The following is a 24,573-nucleotide window of genomic DNA, read 5'->3' as shown; positions in this document are numbered from 1 at the left end:
ATTAAAATACCTAGCATGTATTATTTTGACAGAAATAAAATGATACCTTATCCCTTTTAAAGCAATACTGTAAAATTCACTTAGTGACTAAAAATGTGTGAGAACAAAGAATACATATTTATTACCAAAAGCACATAAAGCAGTGTCATTCAACTTCTATTCAGATTGGCAATTTTTCTTTTTCTTTTAAGTAAAATTATTTTTAAAGCTATAATGATTTTGATTCTGAGTATTTATTCATTTAAGAACAACAAAACGGGAAAAAGTCAGGTTGAAGACAACAAAAAGATGTTCAGCTTAGATTTTTAATAAAGGTGTATTTTACTTTCTTGAGCTATCAATTAGTGCTTTATCACACTATAGTTCAAACCCTGAAACCTGGGCTGTTTCCTCAATTTCCAAATTAAAATAAAAAGTAACTCATAGTGTTCTATATATTTAAACTGTTTATTCTAAATTGACTATCAACATTAACTCAACTATATAGAATTAATTTCTATGGGATAGAGTACATCATCAAGTCCTTTCCAGCGATAAGAGTTTTATCTATTACTCTTTGAAAGCCATTATCATGACAATAAACTCCAATCCTTGTTCAAGATACACTTTCTAAATGTGGCTTGCAAATGGAATTACACAGTTTTCACCTTATTACTGAGAAATGTCATGGATATTACAATTTCACTTAAATCTTGCTCCATTCCTTAAAGCAATTCACAAGCACTAAAAGAAAAACTCAAATGTGACTTGAAATGTAAATAATTTAGGTGAACTTTCTGTGACACCAAACTAAATGGCAAAAGTATAAAAAGCAATTTCAGGAGCAAATAAATGGCTTCCTGGGTGAATATTCACAGGTCAACCACATATAGTGTTCCATCTCCTGAACCACAAGGCTTGCAGTGTCTGAAAACAGCCTGTAACGTTTGACGTTAATCGTTTAGCACAAGATATGCTTTTTTCTTTGACATGAAAAGTCCCTCAATAATGAAAGAGTTCCTGCCCCCAGCCACTCTGTAACAAGCATGAGATCACAGACCAAAAGAGAAGCACAGAAAGCCACTTTGCCAGAGGAAGTAAGGAATGTGGTAGCAATGATGAATTATGAAGGGGAAGCTGGGGAGAGGAAAAATGCAGAGCTTGGAGAGAGAAGAGCAAGGTTTTGCAGAGGAGAGATAATAGAACCAAGTATAGTTTGTTTTTAGGCAAGAGGAAAGGACAATTAATCAAGAAATTCTGAGGCACAGGGTGTAAAGTTGAAAGAATCCAGGCTGTTGTGCCCTGATCTTTTCAGTGAAATGGGGTGTGCTAAGAATGTAAGGATGTTAAGAAGAATGACAGAGATTTAGAACAACCCATTAGAGAATGAAACAGGGAGTGTAGGATGGATAAATAACATAACAGTAACAGCTGTTCCTTACTGAGGATCAATATAGGGTCATCTATTCATGACAGGAACTGAAAGTGTTTGCGCGCATATGCAGGCATGCTGCATGTATTCATGCATACATGTATCTATATGTGTACACACACAAGTATATACCTATGTACCTTTTTGTATTCTCACACACTAGGAAGTGTTATTATTACTATTTTATTTTATGACTGAGGGTTACAGAGTGACCTGGAGAAAGATAAACAGCTAAAATGTGGTAGAGGCAGGATCCACACAGGTCTGTCCAGCTCCAATGCTTGCTCTCTTTTCTGTCTAGTGAGATAGGATTGTTTGCGTATCATGAGAAAAAAATGGTAATTTCACATCTCAGGATGTACCATGAATCTTATAACACAAATCATATGTCCAAGTATCAAATTATTTGGCAGGACTTAACATAACTGTTTGAGAGTTTGTGGAATCAAAATATACGGACAATGGTATTTAACAACTACCACTCTAATATGTATATCTGTATCTCTTCCTTTTTAAAAAATGAGGTTTGTGGCCGCATATGGTTGCTCACGCTTGTAATCCCAGCACTATGGGAGGTTGAGGCAGGCGGATCACCAGGTCAGGAGTTCAAGAGCAGCCTGACCAACATGGTGAAACCCTGTCTCTACTAAAAATACAAAAATTAGCTGGGCATGGTAGTGTGCACCTGTAATCCAGCTACTCAGGAGGCTGAGGCAGGAGAATCACTTGCACCTGGGAGGCAGAAGTTGCAGTGAGCCAAGATCATGTCACTGCACTCCAGCCTGGGCAACAGAGCGAGACTGTCAAAAAAAAAAAAAAAAAAAAAAGAGGTTTAATTCAAACTTTTCTGACTCTAGTTCACCATCTCCAAATATGTATCTAAACATTTACCACTGAGTTCAATCCATGCGTACTCTCCTTCATCTAAGACTAGAGTTTTGATTTACACTTAAGTAAAACACACTTCTCAATAAAAATTTGAATCTTTAGTCAGACATTTTTGTTGCTGCAAATGGACTTGCAGTAAATTGCTTCTACCAAAACCTAAAAAAAAAAATATGGTTTTGTTTTTTGTTTTTGTTTTTAAACAACTTGTTAAAGGATGGACATGTATGTGGTATTTAAGGTCAAATTTTCAAAGTGGTTCTTATTGTGCTGGTCCCTTACAGGCCTGCACAGGCTCTTTTGCAAGAATACACCATAAAATGCCTATGTAAGCAATTCTAAATAGTAGTCCCAATAAAGAAATAAAGCATCCCCCAGTTAGAATGTAGAGTGTAGTTTCCACAAGAAGAGAAGTCACTAGAATGGAATGCAGAAACGATGGGCAGCAGTTCTCATGGGTGAATTCACATGAACATGAAAAGCTAGACTTTTATCTTATCAAGAAGCTTCCCAAGAAAATATGATGCTTAAGTGGCTTGGCACAAAAGATATAAATCAGTTCTACTTGTCTCCTAACAACAACTGGTCATCATCTCTTTCGAAATATATTCTTACAAGGCTATCTGTCATGAGGTTACATTTGTTGAGGGCAATAAAAGGCCTCTAAAATTATGATCATTAAACAGCAAATTTTGCCAGAAACCAATGCAAAACTGTGTAGTATGACTCCTTTTGGGAAGTTATCAACTCTCAAAGGCCAGGAGTCAGTGTCCAAAGCATTTATACTGTGTCTTCGGTTCACGTGTAGCTAGATGTAAATTCAAGGTATCTTCTTGATAGCTCTTATTCATAGCTAACATAAATTAGAAAACCCAGGAAAGTTCTTCTTTTGTAACTTGCTATTCAACAATTCACACAGAAACTAGGCATGTAGCTTACACTCTAATAAAAATCAATGAAAAGCTTTAATTATAATCAAGCACATCTAAAAGGTTACAGCTTTCTACTTTAAACTATAAGCAAAAGAAAGGCAAGAGTATTAGGAATATAATTTGTAAGTGCCATACATTTGAAAATGAAAGTCTATCAAATCCTTGCTATTCTGATTGGAGGATTAGTGTTTATTCACAGATTACTTTCAGAGTTGCAAAGGCAGATGCCTCAATGTCACTAATCTGGAGTTAAGCACCTCCAGTTGACTCTGACATCATCTCATTTTCTAAAATAGTATACTATTGCCAAAAAACTTGTTCACTGATATATCCTTAATATATAACTACACACAGTAGTCACTCAACTAGCAATTTTTTTTTCTTTTTTTTTGAGACGGAGTTTTGCTCTTGTTGCCCAGGCTGGAATGCAATGACGCAATCTCAGCTCACCGCAACCTCTGCCTCCCAGGTTCAAGCGATTCTCCTGCCTCAGCCTCCTGAGTAGCTGGGATTACAGGCATGCACCACGATGTCCAGCTACTTTTGTATTTTTAGTAGAGATGGGGTTTCTCCAGGTTGGTCTCAAACTCCCAACTCAGGTGATTTGTCTGCCTTGGCCTCCCAAAGTGCTGGGATTACAGGTGTGAGCTACCACGCCCAGCTTCAACTAGTATTTTTAAAAAATGAATGAAAGAATACTGAATAGAATTAAAAGAACACAACTTCAAGGAAAAGGTTTAGTCATATCAAAATAATTGAAATTCTGTAAAGGGGGCTGAAAATGATGGTTGAAGACTGAAAATTTATCTAAGAAATCATAGTTATTTACAATGATGGTAAAGAAATTGCAGTTAATTGAGCTGGGATTAAAGAATGTGAAAATACAAACACTGGTTCATCAAAGGCTATCTATCTATCAATCAATCAATTTCCTTCCTCAAAGTCCAACTCCTTTTACTACTCAACACTTTTTGTGAGTCCCCTGTATCCTTACTCCATTGTGAATCAAGTTCCCTAAATAGTCATATCTCCACGGACCACCGTCCAGAAGTAAATTTCATCTCCCTTTTACCTACCATATCTGTTGATATGTCTCACACCTACTCATTTTTCAGATCTCAACTCAGTGTTAATATCCTCTGGAAAGCTTTTCTTTTTTGCTACTTGTTATTTTATTACTTGAACTTAGCACATAGTTGGTACATATCTGTTAAATGAATGAATCACTGAATTGTACAAATTCTATCTCTACTAGGCCTATTGGGATAGCCTGGCTGATGCCTTGCATCTACCCCTAGGTCCTTTGGTCCACCTTCCAAAAATCAAAGTGATTTATAATTCTGGAACTCAAAACAGATCCTCTGCCTCCCATGTTTAAAGTACACCTGTGGCTCACAGATCAATAAAGAAGTTGAAATTCTTTAGCATGGTATTAACATGGCATAGTGATGTCACTCATTAACCTCTCAGAATTTCTCTGATTTTATTTTCAGGCCTCTTTTCTATCCACTGAATCCTGTTCTCCATCCCAAAACTGGTACCATTTCCCCAAACTTAAGAAAATATTTCCAATCTCAGTGTTTTCTCACGTTGTCCCCTCTTAGAATACTCCACTCTTCAAACATACTTTTATGTATCTGGATTTAGCTCAAGGGACATCTGTTTATGAAGCATTTCCTAATTATATCCTTACCCCACACCTTTCCTTATGTTCATACTGTACCTGTGCATACCTCTATAATGAAAGCTGTGATACTTGAATACATTCATTTATTTACATCTGTGTCCCTTTACATGCTCTCAATCATTGTTGGATAAATGAATGGGTGAATGAATATATGTTAGTTGCAATTCTTAGATCTTTTTACACTACGTTAACAACAAAAAGTGTCAATATGTTGTACCTAAAAATACTTAAAACCTTTGTGGAATTGGACAAATTGCAAACAAAAGGTTAGCAATCCCTTATAATTTTTACACTAACTCAATGTATATCCTTGGTTATAATATACCAGTAGAATATTAGAATATACATTTGTAGAAAAGTGATTTTTTTAAAAGATGGCATTATTTAGATAAATAAGACAGTCAATAATTTGCATATTCCAGGCACTACATTCATTGGTAACATTTAAAATGATATCAGAAACAAAATATTAATGTTCTAATATGTATATAGGAATGAGTATGGATTTAATCCTTATTAGTAATCAGAATGATCACTAAGAGAAATACATAATTATTTTTTGAACCCTAAGATTTAAGAAATGCCTTGAAATTATCCTTCTCTTCTTCAATGAGATCATTTCCATTTAGGGGTAGGTTTAGTTACATGAATGCCTTTAAACATCACAATTTGTGTTTAAGAACTGATCATGTAAAATGAGAGTGACAGCACCCCTAAATATACTCATAAAATGGAAGATGTCAGCACACCACAACACCAAGCCTACCTTTCTGCATCAGAGGCAGTGCCTTTCCTAGTCTGTTTTTGGATGCTAGATCTTTCAGACTTTCTGGAGTGCCTGTGGAATGAAATGTTAAACACAAAATATATGATGAATAAAGCTACATTAACATCATACAATGATAAACGCAATAGACATGAAAAATGGCAACTATATTACCTAAATGATTTTGTCAGTCAGTACTTTTCAAAAATAAATAAACGAATGAATGATGAATGAATAAATAAAATGAAAACCAGAATTGGTGCCAAGTGGAAGACACAAGTTGCCCAACAGAAGATGTGAGAAGCTGACATTTCATTAGTCTAGACAAATATGTCTACAATATGAACCTCTACTGAGCAACTCAGCCTCTGCCAATGACCAAACAAATACAATGGCGAAACGTAATAATGATAAATGTGATGATGGTAATAGTTTAGGTGCTGAAAGGCTTCAAAGGGGTGAAATGCCCTCCACTTTCACAAGTTGAAACTTGGTGCTACAAAGATTTTTTCGTTCTGTTCCCCACAAATTGTGAAGAAAAGAGAAGAAAAATGCTATAGTTAAAGATGTTTTACATAAATGAAAGTATTTATATAAACTATTAAAATCATTAAAATTTTTCATAAAGATGCTTGTATAAATTATATAGTATTTTTAAAAGCACATAGCATTTTAATCACATTACAAACCACAGTCCCCAGTTTATTCTACTGTTTAAAAGTACATGTGTACACTGAACATTTGAAATGCATTTTTCCCACAGAAATAATTTTTCTATAAAAAGTTTGCTTCTCCACGGCAGCTTACGTATGTCTAATTAGCCTAAAATGTCTGACGTACCATATATTTGAAATAAGCAATGTAAAATATTGTGGTCAAGAAGCTCACACTTATTACAAAAAAAGAGTGAAACCCTAAGAATGTGTATTTAATGTTATTATCTACAAATTAAGCTTATTTTTCTTTACTGATAATCCCTTTCCCCCAACAATGTTGAGACAAGTATCTGTCTTTACTTATTAATGTGTGACATCCTAATTAAGTATCTAGTATATACCAAGTTCTGCTGGGCACTAGGAACACATATCAAGGTACAAGCCTGTCACTGCTCATCTCTCCCAATCTCTTCCACTTTCCCCAGAAATTGTGTTCACACTCTCTTGCCCCTTCAATTCAGCGTTTCCGCTGTGTGTTTTCAGACTCGTGTTAATCTGACATCCCACTTCTAAGATAAAAAAGGAAGAAATAGAGGAAGGAGACATCATATTCCCTTACTAGTTGGAAAAGAGGGTACTCAATATATTGAGGGATAACTATGGCAGGCACTGGGGGGGGGGTATGAACGTATTAAACTCCATGAAAATCCTTTAAGAATGTGTCATTTCCATTTTGTAGATGAAGAAACAGGCTTAGGGAAAGGCTACTCAGTTAGAAAGTGGCAAAGCTAGAATTAAAATCTAAGTCTATCTGGCTCCTAAGCTGTTTCTGTTATATACTATACAGCAAAGAGAGTGGAAGACATAGATTCTAACACACGCCTTATGGGTGTATCTTTGTTCTGGAATGAAGAAATGAAACCATGAAATCAGGTGCCAGGAAATCACTAACAGATGACTCTCTCTCTCTGACATTAAGGTTCTTATTTACCTGATTGCTTCTATGGTCAGGAGAGGGGATCATGGGTGGTAGGCGGGCAGAGACTTCATGATTGATTTCATGGCTGAAACCAATGGGAGATGTTGTTGGGAATGGAATCTTGTTCCTGAAGCACAGGGAAGAAGGCATAAGCATAGTGGGAGGATGAGAAGTAAGGGGAGAAGAGAGGATTGGTAATTAGATCTGCAGGCTCAGGAGGTATTGGAGCTCGAAATAAAAATATAGTTATGGGAAATTTACGCTTGGTCCCCACAGTGCTTGGGCAACTGACTGGAAGATCAAATGCTCCTTTTCTCATCTTCAACACAAGTAGAGCAGATGAGAGTGGACAGATTCAGGAAGACCCACAAAACTCACTGTCGTTAAGATTTCCAATCATTCATTCATTCATCCAACAAATACTTGTGCATGTGTATGTACTAGGCACTGTTCTAGGTGGTTGGAATATGTCTGTGGAAAAAAAACACAATTATCTCTACCTTCAAGAAATGTACATTTTGTTGATACAAGACAAAAAATAAACAACAAAAAGTAGCTCAAATAAGTACATTATATAGTATGGGAAAAGGTGATACATGCCAACAACAAAAGTAAACCAGGGTAAGAAGGTGGGAGTTTAGGGGCAGGGGCAGATTGCAATTTTAAGTAGGGTGGTTGGAAAGGACTTATTGAAATGGTGACATTTTGGCAAAGACGTAAAGTGAAGGAGATAGCCATGTATATTGTTAGAGAAAAAGTATCTCAGGAAAAGGGAAGAAATAATAAGAAATAATGAGGAGGCAGGGGTCAAGAGAGGTGATTCAGATGAAAAATTTTATAGGAGAAGACAGAGAAATCGTTTAGAATCTGGTGGGCCCTTGAATAAGACTTCTGCACAATCAAAGGGTTATAGGCATCTTTTTGAAATAGCCTGCTTTTCTTCTGATCCCTGGCAACTTCTATTAATTTCTGGACCCAATTGATATTGCATTTCCTCTGTGAAACTTTCAAACTCCTCCTCCTCTTTTCATCTCCTAAAATGTAATGGATTCATATATTAGATTATCACAGTAATCAATGATTGTTAAAACAGTGATGATGATATTACTAATATATAACATTTACTGAGAGCTTTCTCTGTGCTAGCATGTCCACTTTATCTGCATTATCTTATACCTTCTTTCCAATTCAGAAGTAGGTACTACTCTTTTATTCTTTTTAGGAATAAGCAAATTGAGAGTTAGAGATTACTTTGTTCTAGCTTACATGGTCATTCAACATCTAGCCAGGAGGTGAACTGAGTGTCCATAATCTGAACAGCAGTAATCATGTTGTATCTCTGGCATAAGTGGCTAAAATAATTAAATCTAGAGTCAGACTGGGTGTAATCTCAGCTCTGTTTCTGGCTAGTCAGGCGATTTTGGTGAAGTTACTTAATGTCTCCATGCTTTAGTTTTCTTTTACCTAAAGAGTGGCCATAATACCACTACCACTGCACAGATTTTGCTAATTTTAAATATTTCAGTAGTTAGTGTTGTAGTATTTGTAGTTTTTGTAGTATTACATAGAATTAGAATTGACTGTTTTTTGCATTACTTGGAATTAGCAAGTGGTGCTATTAAAATATTGCTTTAAATATTTGTTTTTTGAAGGCAAAGACTTTTCTTACTCATCTATAAAAATATAAAACTCAGAGCCAGTGCTCTATAACTGGATAACAAATATTCATGCAAAGGCTCATAATCTAACTTTTTAATTTTTGTTTTCATTTTTAACCCTCTTATTGAGGATGCCCCTTTTTTCTCTTCAAATATCAATGAAATTTACTTTCATTAAAGATTCTCCTAAAGATAACTACAAAGGATATGTCTTTACAATTCTTCTAACCCCTTAAAAGAATATGCAAATTGAGTTAAAATGATATGCACTTAATTGCAATAATTTCCTGTAAAGCAGAAGAGAATAAAATAGAAAATTCTAACGTTTTCTATTTTCAATCCTAAATTATAGCCAAAATATTGTATATTTTAACACAGCCATTTCTTAGAATAAATTGGATTGAGATATGTAAAATAGGAAAAGTTAGAACAATCCATAGGAATTTTATAGACATTAAAATCCTATAGACATTAAAATTCCACTATTCCACGTATAACTAGTTAAGTTTAGAGACGAGGAAAGTTAGTCCACTAAAGTTTAAGTGTCTTATCTAAGCTATGACAGACCTTAATAAGTTGATGAGGATAACACCATCACACCCCTAAGTGCTTAAGTTATCTGCTGACTCTGCCACATGTTCACTTTGAATGATTAGATGTTTACCTGAGAGATCCCTGGGCACGAGTGAACAAGACAAGACTGTTTCAGTGTTTTCATTATGTTTATAGTCATTAGACTTTTTTTTAAGTCTAAACATGCTTTTTTGTTCTGGTATGAGTTTTTTATCTTTACAGTATTATTCATAAAGAATATTTACTTGGTTTACACATGCAAGAATCAGAAATCTTGAGTTTTTCTCTCTTTATTCACAACTGAATTGTTATGTAATTTTTGGCCTTATGCTTTCTAGTTCACAGTGTACTAAAGAAATTCTTTTAAAGCTATAAAGGTACATTCAAATGTGAGGTATAGAGCAATTATTTTATTATTAAATCAAAGCAAGAGTAAAAATCAGAAAATGGGATGTTTCTACTTAAACCTGAATTCTTTTGAAGTTCCATTTTCAGTGATTATTTCCTCTCTATTAATTTAGTGTGAAGATTTATAAAATGAACTGATGAAAAACAGAGATAATTGTTAAAAATTTATGTGTTTTCTTTTCCTTTTCAATATCTAATTTCAGTTAGGGTAACTCCCTAAAGACATAGGTAAATAAAGCTTTTCTGAAGGCATTAAAATTTTATTAAATGACCAAATTAATACTAAAATGTTATTAAAGGACAAAATTAACATTACGTAGTAGACTTTTCTTTTGCTTTGGAAATACTGTAGCAAAAGTCTACTACATAATGTTTTCATTTAATTAGAGCTAACACTTGTATCATAAGAATATATCTGTCTATATTTTGGCTACTTAGATGGCTTATACTGTCTTAATGTGCAATGCAAATTTCTATCACCCTATTTACTCATTAAGTTTGGGAAGGAAAAATTAAATTGGAATAGAATCAACCTAAACAAGAGATGTTCCTATGCAGTGAAGATGGATGCATGCAATTAAGATACATTTATCTTCCTGTATATTATTGATATTTATGTATATGACTGTAGCTATTAAATAGACTCACCATATTTTAGTTCATGGATACACTTTGTTCATTCATTCAAAGAGTATTTTTGAAAAGCACAGATAATAAAGGATGTTATAGATCAAAAAGAAATAAGGTAACGTACTGAATTTGTTTATAAGTGGTTCTACACCAACTCTGAAAATATGTGGCAACTGCCATGAATTCTGGAAGTGAAAAAGTTTGTGACTTGTTTGTCCCAGAATATTTTCAAAGGAGGAATAAGATTAATTCATTTTAAATCAAAATAAACCACTTGACACTTTTGGTTGAGGATTCTTATAGACAAGTAGCTGCTACCAACTGATAGGCATAGGAAACCACACAAATTTGGTTATCTGCAAAAGAAATTAGAGCCACTTTAGCAGAACAACTCAGAAATTAAATATAGTGGGATGCTTTACTTAACTGAAAAATTTAAAGTTCTGGAAATAAGATTTTACCAAATATTTTTGGTATTTGAGTTAAGCACTACTAAATTGTACCCTTAAAAATCATATATACATATATATGTGTGTATATACATATATGTGTGTATATATATGGCTGACTACTTAGATGGCTTATACTGTCTTAATGTGCTATACACACACACACACATATATATATACACACACACGTATATATACCATTCTCAATCAAAATGTTGAAGATAGTAACTCCAGTAATTTGTTAAAGCCAGTGACATGTTAAAATATACCTCAAAATGGACCCAATGAAAATATTGCATTTTCTTGAATAAAACATTTACCAAAATAGTTTAGAGTTTTATTCAATAATAACTTACACTGGCCTTTCATTCTTAAAGATGACCGATTAAACTGTAAGCACTAAACTCAGAACTCTGATGCTTCAGGGCCATATTAAAATATATTTTTTCTAAATGGCTACTGACAAATTTTGGTTAATTTCAAGCTACAACTCAATCTAAGTTTAATTAAAACTCATACAATTACATATATACAGATTCATTAGTATTTTCATGTATTAAAATAATGTTATTTATAAGGAGATGCTTTGTTATTGGAATGATTTTTTTTAAGGGTCAACAGTTTTAGAAATAAAACTATAAGAAAATTTTCACTATAATTTTAAAATCAGAAATATGCCCTGGGATTCCAAATTTATGTACTTTTTCTTCATCAATGTTTTAAATTTCCTCAATTTCTAGAAAATATTCTTAGATAAACCTATCTTCATGTTAATTCCAAATAAATCTATGGTATCACTTGAGATAAAACTGAGAATGCTTACTACTAAAATTAAATTATGGAGAAATAGTTCACTAAACATTATGTGTTTGTGTACAAATATATGCTGTGGGAAACAAGAGGGCAACTAAATACTTTTCAGTTTATTTGAATGTACTAGAGAACTCTCTTAAGGAATAATTTACATTCTGCATTACAATGTTATTTTCAAAATAATCAACTACGGCCCTGATAGAAGATATCCAAAACTGAATTGTATAAATTATTATTAACTTTAGAATATTTTCCTGGCTACCAGTGTCCAATGATAAAAGTCACCTAATGCCTAAATTCTTATGAACATTCACTATATCCAAATCTCATGCCATATTTACTTCATTTAGAAATTGGCAGAAACTTCTGAATGAGTAAAATCAGAGCTGATGAGAAATGAAATGCCAGTGTTCATTATGATTTGTCAAGTGGTTGACCTGGTAACCTATGAATGTAACATTAGTTGACATAATTTATCTCTCATTTTATAAGTACATATTCATCTTATATTTTAATACAATTGTAATAATTTTCTATTCTCTACAGAAATAAATAATAGTATCAAGAGATATAAAATGTATTTATTTTGGTTGAACATAGGACTTATCTATAAATATGTCATCATAAAAAAGCAAAATATGTACTCAAAATTATGTATTTAGTAAGAATTTATTTTAATAATCTTATCTAAAAGGATCATTTCTGTTCCCAAAATCTATTCTTATAGTTATATATACAATCTAGACAATCAAATGGAATAATTCATATACCAGTAAATTCAGCTAATAACATCTCATGTATGTAAGAACTGAAAGTATTATTTGAATTTCCATTTTGCTTAATCAATGCCCAGATAAACTTACATTTATATTCATTACAAAGATCATCATGTTTAATTTTCCTATACTCAGTCAATACAGAAGATGAAATCTACTATTTTATTTGTTTTGGAATGCACACAAAGGTTTTCTAGAATTATCTTTTCTTTTTTTATTTTCTTGGGGATGAGAGGCAGACAGGGTCTCACTCTGTTGCCCAGGCTGGAATGCAGTGGTATGACCATGGCTCACTACAACCTTGACCTCCTGGGCTCACAGATTGTGTGCCCACCTCACCCTCCTGAGTAGCTGGGACTACAGGCATGTGCCACCACACCCAGCTAATTCTGAAACTGTTTGCAGAGGTGCTGTCTTACTATGGTGCCCAGGCTGGTCTCAAACTCCTGGGCTCAAGTAATCCTCCCCACTTGGCCTTGGCATCTCAAAGTGCTGGGATTACAGGTGTGAGCTACCATGCCTGGCACAGAATTATCTTTTCTAAAAGAAAATTCTAAGTTCCATGATGGCCAGGACTTTGTCTGTCTTAATCACTGTTGTGACCTAGTCATTAGAATAGGGTGCATAGTAGGGGTACAGTAAGTATTTATTGAATAAATGAGTAGCAATATAGATATAAATTTTTATTTAATTTACACAATTATTTTATATTCTTTTTTGAGAAGACTCTACATTTGTAACACTTTTTAGATTGGTTACTAGTTTTTCTAGTCCTAGAATTTCTATCCTAGAAATCAGACAGTAGCAGAAAGAATTACATTTAATTTCCAAATACGTAAGTATAAATCACATTGAGGCAAGTATCTTAGAGATTAAAAGATGCTAAAACTTTCCTGAAACCTTCATAAAATATCAGTTTGTAGTATTTTCCAATATCCGTAAAACAACCTTAATTTTTTTCTTGGTGACAATGTTTCCTTTTTCTTTCAAGCTAAAATCCTGAGGATATCTTGATTGTTTACAAACACAGAAAATAAATTGTATCGCGCTTAACTAGGGCTTAAATTACTCTGCTATACATACAGATACTAAAAAAAATCTGTATGTTTACATGACTAGTTGTGCTGCTTCTGAGATACCACATCTACTTATCTGCTGAATAAATATTACCAATGTGTTGGCTGAATTTCTGCTTGAACCAGAAGAGAAGCATCTCAAACACCCAAAAACCTTTGTGACCAGTCAGGAAAACACATTTAAAGATAAAGCCTATAAACACCATAAAATAGAAAAACTGGGTCAACTTCAAACTGAGAAGAACAAAGTAATGGAAAATATATGTTGTGGCACTTCTGACATACCAGCATAAAGTGGATTCAAAGCACTGATGCTATTTTTAAAAACCTACCTTGTGTACTGACGCCTTAGCCCTGGACAATATTGTGTTTAACAATACAATATTTATAAAATACATAAAAACCAGGTATTTTACTTTATAAAACAGACATTTCTTAATATAATCAAAGCCTAAACCTCATTGTTAATGAGTGTACACAGCAGCAAAACAAGACAACTGAGATAAAATCATCAACCAATATAACAAACAATAGGCTCTGTGACAGATTTTAGTATAATCTAAAGCACCTGAGAATTTTTATTTATTTACTTGTCAACAAAAACAGTATTTAAATTTGTTTCCAGAAATTCAAAACACAATGTTCTGCATTCGTTCAATGGATCCTGACTTCACTGTGTTTAAACTCTGCCATTTGTATGCTATCCTCATTTCAGTAAATATTCTGAGGTGCTTTACTAGAGTTGGCTACATCCAACATATCTGGCTCTGGCTTCTGGAATAAAGCACATCACATTCAACATTTCTCTTGGTTATCCTTCAGTTGGTGGCCTATAAGCTTCTAGAAGCCACTTGTCTGTGAGGAGGAGTTGACTAGTACCTGTCATTCTCCGGAGACGCATGCTGGATTTGAATCCTGGGACTAGGAGGTCGTCTCCTATCTAGGGAGGGGGACCATCTACCCCTGTTTGCCCAGTGAACAAGACAGGAAAAAACAGGACATTTAGTAACTCCTAAAATAAAAGAATACATGGAACAACAGGACTGGAAAAGCACCCCATAAAGGCAAAGTGTAGATTCTTTGCTCTATAATTTAATTTTCACTTTTATAAGCCTTGGAAAGATAAGTTACAATACTTTAAGAACATTAAAACCTATAATCTTACAAGTGAATAAAGAAACAATTTATTTAGGAGATGTTTGGAATCCGCCTAGTAAGTGTAGTTTTGTTCTTCCAAAATGTGCTTCTATGTGCATATTTAATCTATAAATATATATATATTAATGTAACTTTAAGTTTTTAAAGATGCATCTTCAGGAATCTGGCTTATGTTTGAATAAATAGGTTTAATAAGGTACCAATGATTTTGTGATACCAGGCCTTGAAATTACTGTGTAGAGTTGCAAAGGTGGGGATGTGTGAATTTAATACAAAGTAGGAACACAGTTAGGTAGAAGAAATAAAAATGTTATTTAGTGTTGAAACAGTGACATGAAGAAATAATTCATGGGAAAGCTACCAGTGAATTCTTAAATTTTCTTGTCAAAAACCACAGGGCTAATTACTGAACTTTAAAAGCTGTAAGTAAACGATACTGATAAACAAAAGCAAAGAACACAGATATATGAAATGATAAATTAGCATTAATTTTTTTTTAGTTTCACTGGTTTTTATTTGCAAAAGTATGTCAATTAAATGGATGCTTTTTAGCTCAGCATTTACAATAATACTTTTCTTGTGATTAACAGTAAACCCAAGTTAGACAACTGGTTCATTCCTTTGTTAAGTTACCTTTAGATTCTGTCTGTGTACAGCCACAGATTTCAAACATCTAGTTAAAACTGAGGAAATAAGACACTGAATGGGTCAGAATTAAATTTTTTTATTTATTATATATGAAAATTCTAACAGGATATTTTTCTATAGATATTGGCTTTCTTGTATGAAAGAAGGAATAAGTGGATAGTCTTAAAAGACTCATTTAGGTATAAGACTTTATAACTCTCCAAAGGAGTTTAGTCCTAACATTTCAAAAAGAAAGTTTTCTTTTTGAAAACTTACCAGATACAACTTGGATATTTTAGATCATCCGGCCAAACATAGCAAAGGGTTTTTGTCACTCAGGATATGCGAGGTCATCAGATACTGATTCTGAAATCCTCTGGAAGCCTTTGTTTAATCAATCTTAAATAGACAAACTTGGCATGATTCGAGTCAGGCTTTGAAGAAGCCATGAAGCAAGTGAAGATACTGAATAGCAAATTTTGAGCAGAAGATAAAAATGTGTGGAACATACTCTTAAAGGTGGTAAATGTTTATAAAATAACATTTTGCATTAATTTTAAATTATTTAATTTTTTAAAATTATTTCAAGGATTGGTCAATCCAATCTGAATGTTTTAAAAAGTTTCTTTTCACCGTACTGGCTTTTGTTCTATAGATAAAATAAAGAAATATTTGTAAAATAATTGGAAAACAATTACAATGACAGCATTTTCTACATTAAAGTATATACTCCGTTGTGTTAAAACTTTTGGTGTTATTTGAAAACACAAATATAGACTTAGTATTTTTCCGTGAAGCAATAATATTAACTTGACAGAATTATGAATAACCTTGCTTCCTAGGGTAAAATTCCAGTCCTTGTGCTTATTTAAACATAAAAGTAAAGAAAAAGCAAGTAAAAATGGCTTAATTATGAAACATGCAGTGAAAGCTGTGAGGGAGAAAGATGTACATTTAGAAACAAGCAATTGTGAATGCAAGCGATTAAAAGGTAATTTTAAACAAATATTTGGCTTAATACATGTATATTTGTACACTTAAAGTCCTTCTGAATATGCTGATATGTAGTACCAACAGAATAAATCTGTTTGCTTTTTCCCACATACAGTGGATACAACAAGAGCAGGATCAATTTACATCCAAGTTTTCGTCCTAAGAACAGATGTCACTTGAGTTTTAATAACACATCTTTCTAAGTTTTAACTATACTAGCATATTTTATATGCTTTCTATAATAGGTGCTGTTTCTATTTTTTTCCTATTACAAGGAATGACCAAGCTTAGAATCTTTATCTCTCTTCCCAACTCTGGTTAATGAGAAATATACATAGCTTCAACTTTCATTTCTATTTTCATTTTACAAGCTAATATGGCAGGCTATGTTGGAGATTTTAATCATAAAGTTGAACTAAACCAGTCCTTTCTTGATTTGTATTTCCAAACCAGCCTACCTAAAAGTTCACTGCTTAGTTACTTTAGGAAATTATTAGTACTTTAGTATCAGGTATTCTAAATTCACTAATTGAGGAACATCTATTTCTTGGGAGCCCACTCCTTTCACTGTGATCAGAAGAAAAGAAGAAAGATCACTCTGAAGGCTATAGGACTGAATAAACAGGCTGTGAACTCCCTGAAGAAGGAAATAGTGAGGCTTTTTTTTTTTTTTTGACAATTGCATCCATTATGCATAGCACAGAATAAATATTTGTGAATATTTAAGTAAATAATGATATAAGGCTATTGGTTTAGGGGATAAGGAATAATGAGAACCTTAACCAAGAAATAAAGAGTGCTATTGATATAAAGGGATTGAGAATTGATAGGCCTCAGAAAGCAATTAAATGATACTTATGTTGGAGCTCTTCCCTCTCACCCAGGCATTGATAAACTTTAAAACAAATGTATATGTGTGTTTAAATGTGCTATTAATACCTACACTTGCATACAGACACATCTTTTAATGGTGCATATGTCTTGGCAGAACATGGCTAAGAAGCTTAATTATCTAAAAAAGGCATTATATAAAAACGTAAATCATTAATTTCATAAATAGCACAAATTAAAAATATGAGGTATTTTAACATTAGAAACCAAATGAGATAACTGATTATACACATATATTTTTATTGTGTTTTCATTAATCATTTTAGTCCTTAAAATTTTCTCCTATTTTAAACTAAATTTCACTTATAAATATGTACATACACACACACACACACACACACACACACACATATATATATATATATATTTTTTTTCCTTGAGATGGAATCTTGCTCTGTCACCCAGGCTGGAGTGCAGTGGCATGATCTCAGCTCACTTCAACCTCTGCTCCCTAGGTTCAAGCGATTCTCCTGCTTCACCCTTCCTAGTAGCTGCGATTACAGGCACATATTGCCATGCCCGGCTCCTTTCTGTATTTTTAGTAGAGAACGGGGTTTCACCATGTTGGTCAGGCTGGTCTCAAACTCCTGACCTAGTGATTCGCCCGCCTCAGCCTCCCAAAGTGCTGGGATTACAGGAGTGAGCCACTGCGCCCATCCAATACTTATACTTTGAAACAAGATCTATGATATATATTTCAATTCAATATATAACTATTGATTTTTAGGTAGGAACCTCCTTTCCCTTAAGTCTCATGTTTCCATTACGAGGGAAATTCATTCAAGTAAGCCTTTCCTCATCGCACCCCAAGGAGGAAAGAGTGGCTTATATGATGGGTGACCATGGTAAAGAATCGGGCACAGGAAACTTAGCCCTTTCTGGATTCCTTTTTCCAAATTATGATGCCTGCAAACAGCACAACAGACAGACTTGTAAAGCAGTGATGAGATCTGAGGCCTGACCCTGTAGCAGAAGTTTGTGTGGCTCAGTGAATCTGGCTGATTCTGGGATTAGTTATTAGCCATCTTGCAGACTCAAAGCCACAGCTTTCAATTCTGTTCAAAGTACTTATAGTGAAAATGAAATCTCCTATCTTTCTAGTACCTGGGTCTAACTCACAGCTCAATCCAAATTTGAAGTGAAAAGTAGAAGGTGTTTTTTAAGCCCCTAAACTCCCCAAATGAAACATTTACCAAGTAAGAAATATATCATGTTGCCACTAAAGATGGAAAAGAGAAATAGGATATTATCCCTGCCCTCAATTAGAAAATATTAAAAACCAAACCAAATGAGGTAACTGATTATACACATATGTATTTTTATTGTCTGTTCTCATTATTCACTTCAGTCCTTGATTTTTTCCCCAATATTGTTTTAAACTAAATTTAACTTATTTTAATTAATAGACAGTTATACTCTGAAACAAGACCTATGATATCTATTTCAATTCAATGCACAGCTGTTGATTTTTAGCTAAGAATTTCCTTTTCCTTAAGCCTAGTGTGTGTGTTTCTTCCACTATATGGTGATATCATGGAAGAACAGCACAATATAGTGGAAGACACAAACATACTACAGTACTAAGTAAAATACAATGTATTTTAATATAAGTATATAAAATTAGGTGGGCCCAGAAAAGGTAGTAAATAATTCTGACTGGCAAAAGAAAGGGAAGTATGCGTGCATGCTGATGGGGGGACTGAGAACAGGGGAGGAGGTTAAGAAGGGTTTTACAAAGATATGGTATTTAACCTATATTTTTGAACAATGAGAAGAATATTTAGGCAGACAACAAAGAAGAATATTTTAATTTTAATAGAAAGAAAATGAGATATAAGTTAACAAAGACTATTAGAACTTAAGAAAATTAATGGGAGCAGGAGTGTCACTGGAATTGGAGAAGGGCTATCTATCAATATATTCAAGGTGAGGGACCTGTTCCAAAGGAAGTGATTGAATTTATTGTGACTGAATTTGTGACGGAGCAGGAAGAGAAGTAGTTCCAGATTATGTGGCTGGTTATATGTCAAAACCATAAAATGAGAGGAATATTTAGAAAGAGGAAGCATTTTGCTGTAAAGGGACTGAAGCGGGGATAACGAAGTTGATTTAGACATCACCATTTAGAAATTTAGGCCTGGTCAATCACAGTGGAGGGTTGTCTTCATATGTATTGGAGTGGGAACCTTTTATAGAAATAAAATTTAAGGAACAGGACAGTATGGTAGGGCAAAAGAGGAAAACTGGAGGTGGAGCTAGGGAAATACCTATCTTTATGGGACAGGGGAGAAAGACAAGCCTTCAAAGGAGACATCATAACAGAGGTTTTAAGAAAATCTGTAGAGGTACTTAATGGAGGAGAGATTCAAGTGACAGCATGGGCAATGTAAAATGTTGCAAGATGCTGCTGAACAACTAGGGAGCCAATGTAAACCACAGAAGAATTTCAGCACAGCTACAGAGCACTAGGAATGAGTAGACGTCAGATTGCAGGAATTACTGGAAGGTAAAAAATGCAGGCAGTAAGTATAAACTACCTTTTCATAAGCCTTCATCAAGGATATGATTGCTCTGAAAGGTCAAGGAAGAAGATAAACCATCCAAGAAAAGTAAGTTTTCTCTAGTGGCTCTAAAAATCATTGCTTCTGAACATGTAAGTAATAATTTGTTTGAAAACCTAGAAAAACAAAGGTTAATAGCAGGCCTGTAACTCACTCCTTGCCAATCCAGGGAAGCAAGGGAAATGGGAAGATATAAATGATAAATTATTTCTTATCACAAATAAACCTCAAATATATTGATTTAAGAAGCAAAACTGAATTGGAATAATTCACTGAATTATGGTAACCCATAAGTATGTTTTCCATTTGTGTAATCAACAGAACATGAAATGGAGGTGCTCCTAAACTAAAACGGTTTCCTTTCCAAACTGCTTTTTACATGCATTATTCAAAAGTCATCTGTTAAAATAGGCCAAACCATGTAACAAGAGAGAAAAGACAGGTGTATCTGATGGTTTTCAACTCCTTCAGAAAAAGAATGCTGCTCTTTTATCTTCTGAATCATTAGAAAAGTATTATATTGAGTACTGAGTGTGCTTTGACAATTTCACCCTTTATCTTAACAGAAAACTTGTATTAAAGGTTAGGAGTTAAGTTGATATAAAGGCATGTAAATGTTAATCAAAATGGGTTAGAATAATCAAATTGCTTGACCATACATAGTTCACAAATTTGTAGAAATAATGTTCATCTCTTAAGAATATAAAATTAAGTTTTTAAAACATTTGCTCTAGCATTTTATCTACTATGTATATATTAGACATTAATACAATAATCCCTGTGGTAAATTAGAGAAATTAAGTATCCTCAAAACCCTCTAAGACTCCCTTCTCCTACTCTCCGCATACTGTCTGGGGGCTTCAGATGCATTCTCCAAAGATAACAAAGTCACCACTCTTGATATTGTTATCTTCTGCTTCAAAGCTGCTTTATAGGCATGTTCACAAAGGGTACATGTAGTCTGTATCCTCCAAACCAATAAGCATCTACAGCTTCTGTAATTATTTGATGAAACCTTATCTAAGTTTTATTTTACATTACATAAAATAATTGTTGTTTATTTTACATTACATAAAATTGCTGTTCCTCTTGGCAACAAAGTGATCCCAATAAACTTAGGATAATTGATAATACCAAGACTTGTTATCATTGAGTTTTTAAATGAAAAATTCCTTTTTATTCAATATGTAGAGTGAATATATGTTTTCAATGATATTTTTTCTTCTTCTAATCAAGGTAAATACACTCACTTGGACTTTACAACAACCTGTGCAACAACTGACCCTAGATTATTTGTCTACTGGTTGAGCTGTTTTAAATTTACCAACACAGAGATTTATAAACTCTGTGGCTTCAGTGTCACAAGGGAACACATGCTAGATAGGTTCACCATAACAATAGACCTGCACTGTCCAGTACAGAAGCCACAAGCCACATGAAACCATTGAGCACGGTAATGTGGTTAGTCCAAAGTGGGATGTGCTGCAAGTACAAACTATCTTTAGTATCTATGACTTATTATGCTGAAAAAAGGGAGTGCAAAATATCTAACAGTTTGTATAATAATGACATGTGAAAATTATTTTTCGAATATGCTGGGTTAAAAAATTACAATTAATTTAATCTTTTTAGTATGGCGACTAGGAAATATTAAAGTATCAGCTTGTGTTATGTTTCTATCAGATGGCACTGATATGGATAATATTGAAAATGTCAGGCTGCTATGGTCAGAAGATTCTACTGACTTGAGAATTTCTATCCTTGTTTTACTACTAACCAGAAACATGTAAGAAAATAATAACTAAACATATTTTAAAATTTTCTTGTTACTCTTGAAATTATTTGGGGGAGGGGTTATATTTGACTAAAGAGAATGATAAAACGATTCCAATTATGATTTTAGAAGACTCTATAGTCATTTCAACTAAAATTTATATTACAAAAGGGATACAAGACAAATTAAATTTCACTTTTTTCTATTACACATTTTACAAATATAAAAGAATACACAATTTAAAAGTAAATTCTTAAGATGCTAAAACAAGGTATATACACACCTGTACTTATTGTTCAATTCCAGAAATAAATATCTTATGAATAAAGGAATAGACTCAGATTAGAAAGATACCTAAAGAAAAGCTTTGAGTAGCCTACTAAGAAGGAGAAGTGGGTTACATTAGCACAACTAAATGTTTTTCTTCAGGATTTGTAAAGAGGTAGTATGCAAATGTCTTCTGAATGACCTCTAATTAAAAAGAGATAGCAATTATAAACAAGACTATCAATTATAACTAAGTCTATTAAAATAGTTCCATCACAATGGAAAAATTAGATGCTTACAGCTAAGAGACAGTGTAACACATCAACAATGAATATATTTGAATTGAAATCAGAATTCATTAAAGTTTTAAGCAAAATTATCTGTGTACGTATATATGTATTTCTTTTTGTTAGGCATCAGGAAATCTATAAATAACATCATTTTTGTTGTCAAAGTATAATTTATCGTAAAACATTATATTGAAGAGTAGATTGATTAAAAATGAATGTAGATATACAAAGGAAGTATTCTATTTAAAAAGAATTCCTGTTATGAGTTTACATAAGATTGTTGTTAAACCTATAAATACTATTTATCAGTGGTACTAAGAGGAAAGTGATCCTCCCCTTCAGATAATTCACTGGACCCTATAACATTATCAGCATACTGAAGGCTTCCTGAATAGTCAATAAAACGACTGAACAGCAACAAAAGGGGAAAAGCAGCAGCCAGAAGCAGTTACAAATTACATCACACCATTTGCAACAACATTCATAGAAATATGTGTATGTGTACCCTTGGGTTTATCCACGTACGCATATCTCTACATAGACATGTATAATAAGGGAGGGGAAAATGTAGACAATTAGCAAAGTGAACATGAGTGAATAAACCTGTGAGGCTGTCATGAAACAAAACAAAGTGATTGAAAAAAAATCACTAGTACAAATGATAAGAAATTAAGAAAGTCTTTATTTTATACCTTTCTCGTTCTGGTGAATGCAAACTAGTATCTGGTCTCAAGCAGTTGGTACTAGCACTCCTAGCCCTGTCAAGAAAGGGCTGCAGTTCACTAGTGCCAGTGCATTGCATCCAGTGGTAGAAGAGAAAGACAGAGAAAACAAAGAAAGGAAGACCATGTTAGAGAGTAAAGCATAAAATAATGTCCCCTTTACACAAAATGTAGAATCACTGGGATTCAGTTCATAAGGGTGTGAGAGAGTTGACAGAATGACAGTGTAAAATTTTGTTTAGAAAATGAAGCTAAACAAAGATTATGCTTAAATTGCTTTGCATAATTTTTAGAAATGTCTCAGACTGAAAAATGAGACTAAATCACACCTACTTATGAAAAAAACTGGATACAGAAAGCAATAAAACAAAATGCCTAGAATTTCATTACCAAGAACAGATGCCACACCAAAACAAAATGAAGGACATCAGAGGAGAAATAATTTTACAACTCAACTGTTTTGGTTCACAACAATAGACAAGGGAAATGGAAGATATCACTTCCATATGTTCTTACCTAACCAGTATTTCATCAGTAAATCTCAATACTCTTGAGTTAAAGCATTCATGATGAAGGGAAATGTCCTGTCTAGTCACTGATTTGGTCTTAGTATGTGCAGGCAGAACTGAGCTTCACAAATTAAAATTACACAAAAATAAAATAAATTATAATTAAAATCAACAAGTACAATATACAAATGACAAAGCAACTAGACTTCTGACATTTGAGTTAGTAGATTTCATTTAGAGAATTATTCTAGTAGTAAGTTTTATAGTTAAAACGATTTTAGATATCATTAATTTAATGTTTCTCACTGTATAATTATTTCAAAAGAATATTTTATTAGAATGTAAATATTTTCTATTTAATGTTTTATTAGAATGTGAATTTTCTATTTTTAGTAGGCAAGGGATTAGGAATTACTGTATAACTGGGTGGGACTCACTGTTGTGGCTCTTACCTGTAAATATTCCAGTGAGAACTGCTCTGTAATAAAGGCATCTTGGGAGGTAATGTTTTATAGTGTCTACCAAGATGTCTGGAACGTAGCAACACAAACACGCAGGAAACAGAAAAATATATATGAAACCAATTTTTTTTAAGATATTCAGAAAGTAGGAGGCCTATAAAGCTATATAGATAAATCTTTTGTCACTTTTTTCTCAAAAGAACCACAATAACTATTTGAAGGGAAGACAATTATTAAAATATGAAATCATAGACACTTGACTTCATAAAATACTCATTATTTAATTATCTGAATTAGAAAAATACCTGCTGACCAAACTCTAGGAATTATTGATCAATAGTTAAATGTGCTACTTAATCTCTGATTTAATATTACGCCTACTTCTATGGAAGTAAACAACTCATAGCTAAAAGTAAAAATCAACTAATTTATATAATTTTGGAGTTACAATATGACTAAAAGAGTTAATGTTCTAAAACAAAACAAAGTGTTGACTAGCATTCCAGGGACACAGCTGGTTATAGTACCAGACAGCAGCAAAAAAAGAAAACAGCAAAAAGCCAAGAATTGATTGCAGAGGAGCAAGTTCTTTCTACTTATCAGCTTCTGTCTGGATCCAGA

The 24,573-nt window shown here is 33.3% G+C and overlaps 1 protein-coding gene across 50 annotated transcripts in view; it reads right to left on the bottom strand.

Moving 5' to 3' along the window:
• RIMS1 (regulating synaptic membrane exocytosis 1) overlaps positions 1 to 24,573 on the bottom strand; it is a 491,301-nt gene that overhangs the window by 113,293 nt on the left and 353,435 nt on the right. For 14 of the 50 annotated variants that reach the window (XM_025382128.1, XM_025382129.1, XM_025382176.1 and 11 more), the window contains 2 exons: positions 22,953 to 23,042; positions 5,682 to 5,753 (listed from right to left, as the gene is read on the bottom strand). The exons of 5 other annotated variants lie outside the window; for them this stretch is intronic. In XM_025382128.1, coding sequence (XP_025237913.1) covers positions 5,682 to 5,753; positions 22,953 to 23,042 — 162 coding nt within the window. Of the gene's footprint in view, positions 1 to 5,681; positions 5,754 to 14,578; positions 14,663 to 22,952; positions 23,043 to 23,498; positions 23,613 to 23,943; positions 24,022 to 24,573 lie in introns of all 50 variants that reach the window. 31 more of the 50 variants (XM_025382130.1, XM_025382157.1, XM_025382158.1 and 28 more) reach the window with 8 other exon arrangements.

Source organism: Theropithecus gelada, chromosome 4 (assembly GCF_003255815.1).
Source record: "Theropithecus gelada isolate Dixy chromosome 4, Tgel_1.0, whole genome shotgun sequence".
NCBI classification, from domain to species: Eukaryota; Metazoa; Chordata; class Mammalia; order Primates; family Cercopithecidae; genus Theropithecus; species Theropithecus gelada.
The sequence above is the reverse complement of the archived record's forward strand: the minus strand, read 5'-3'. Positions and strand labels throughout refer to the sequence as shown.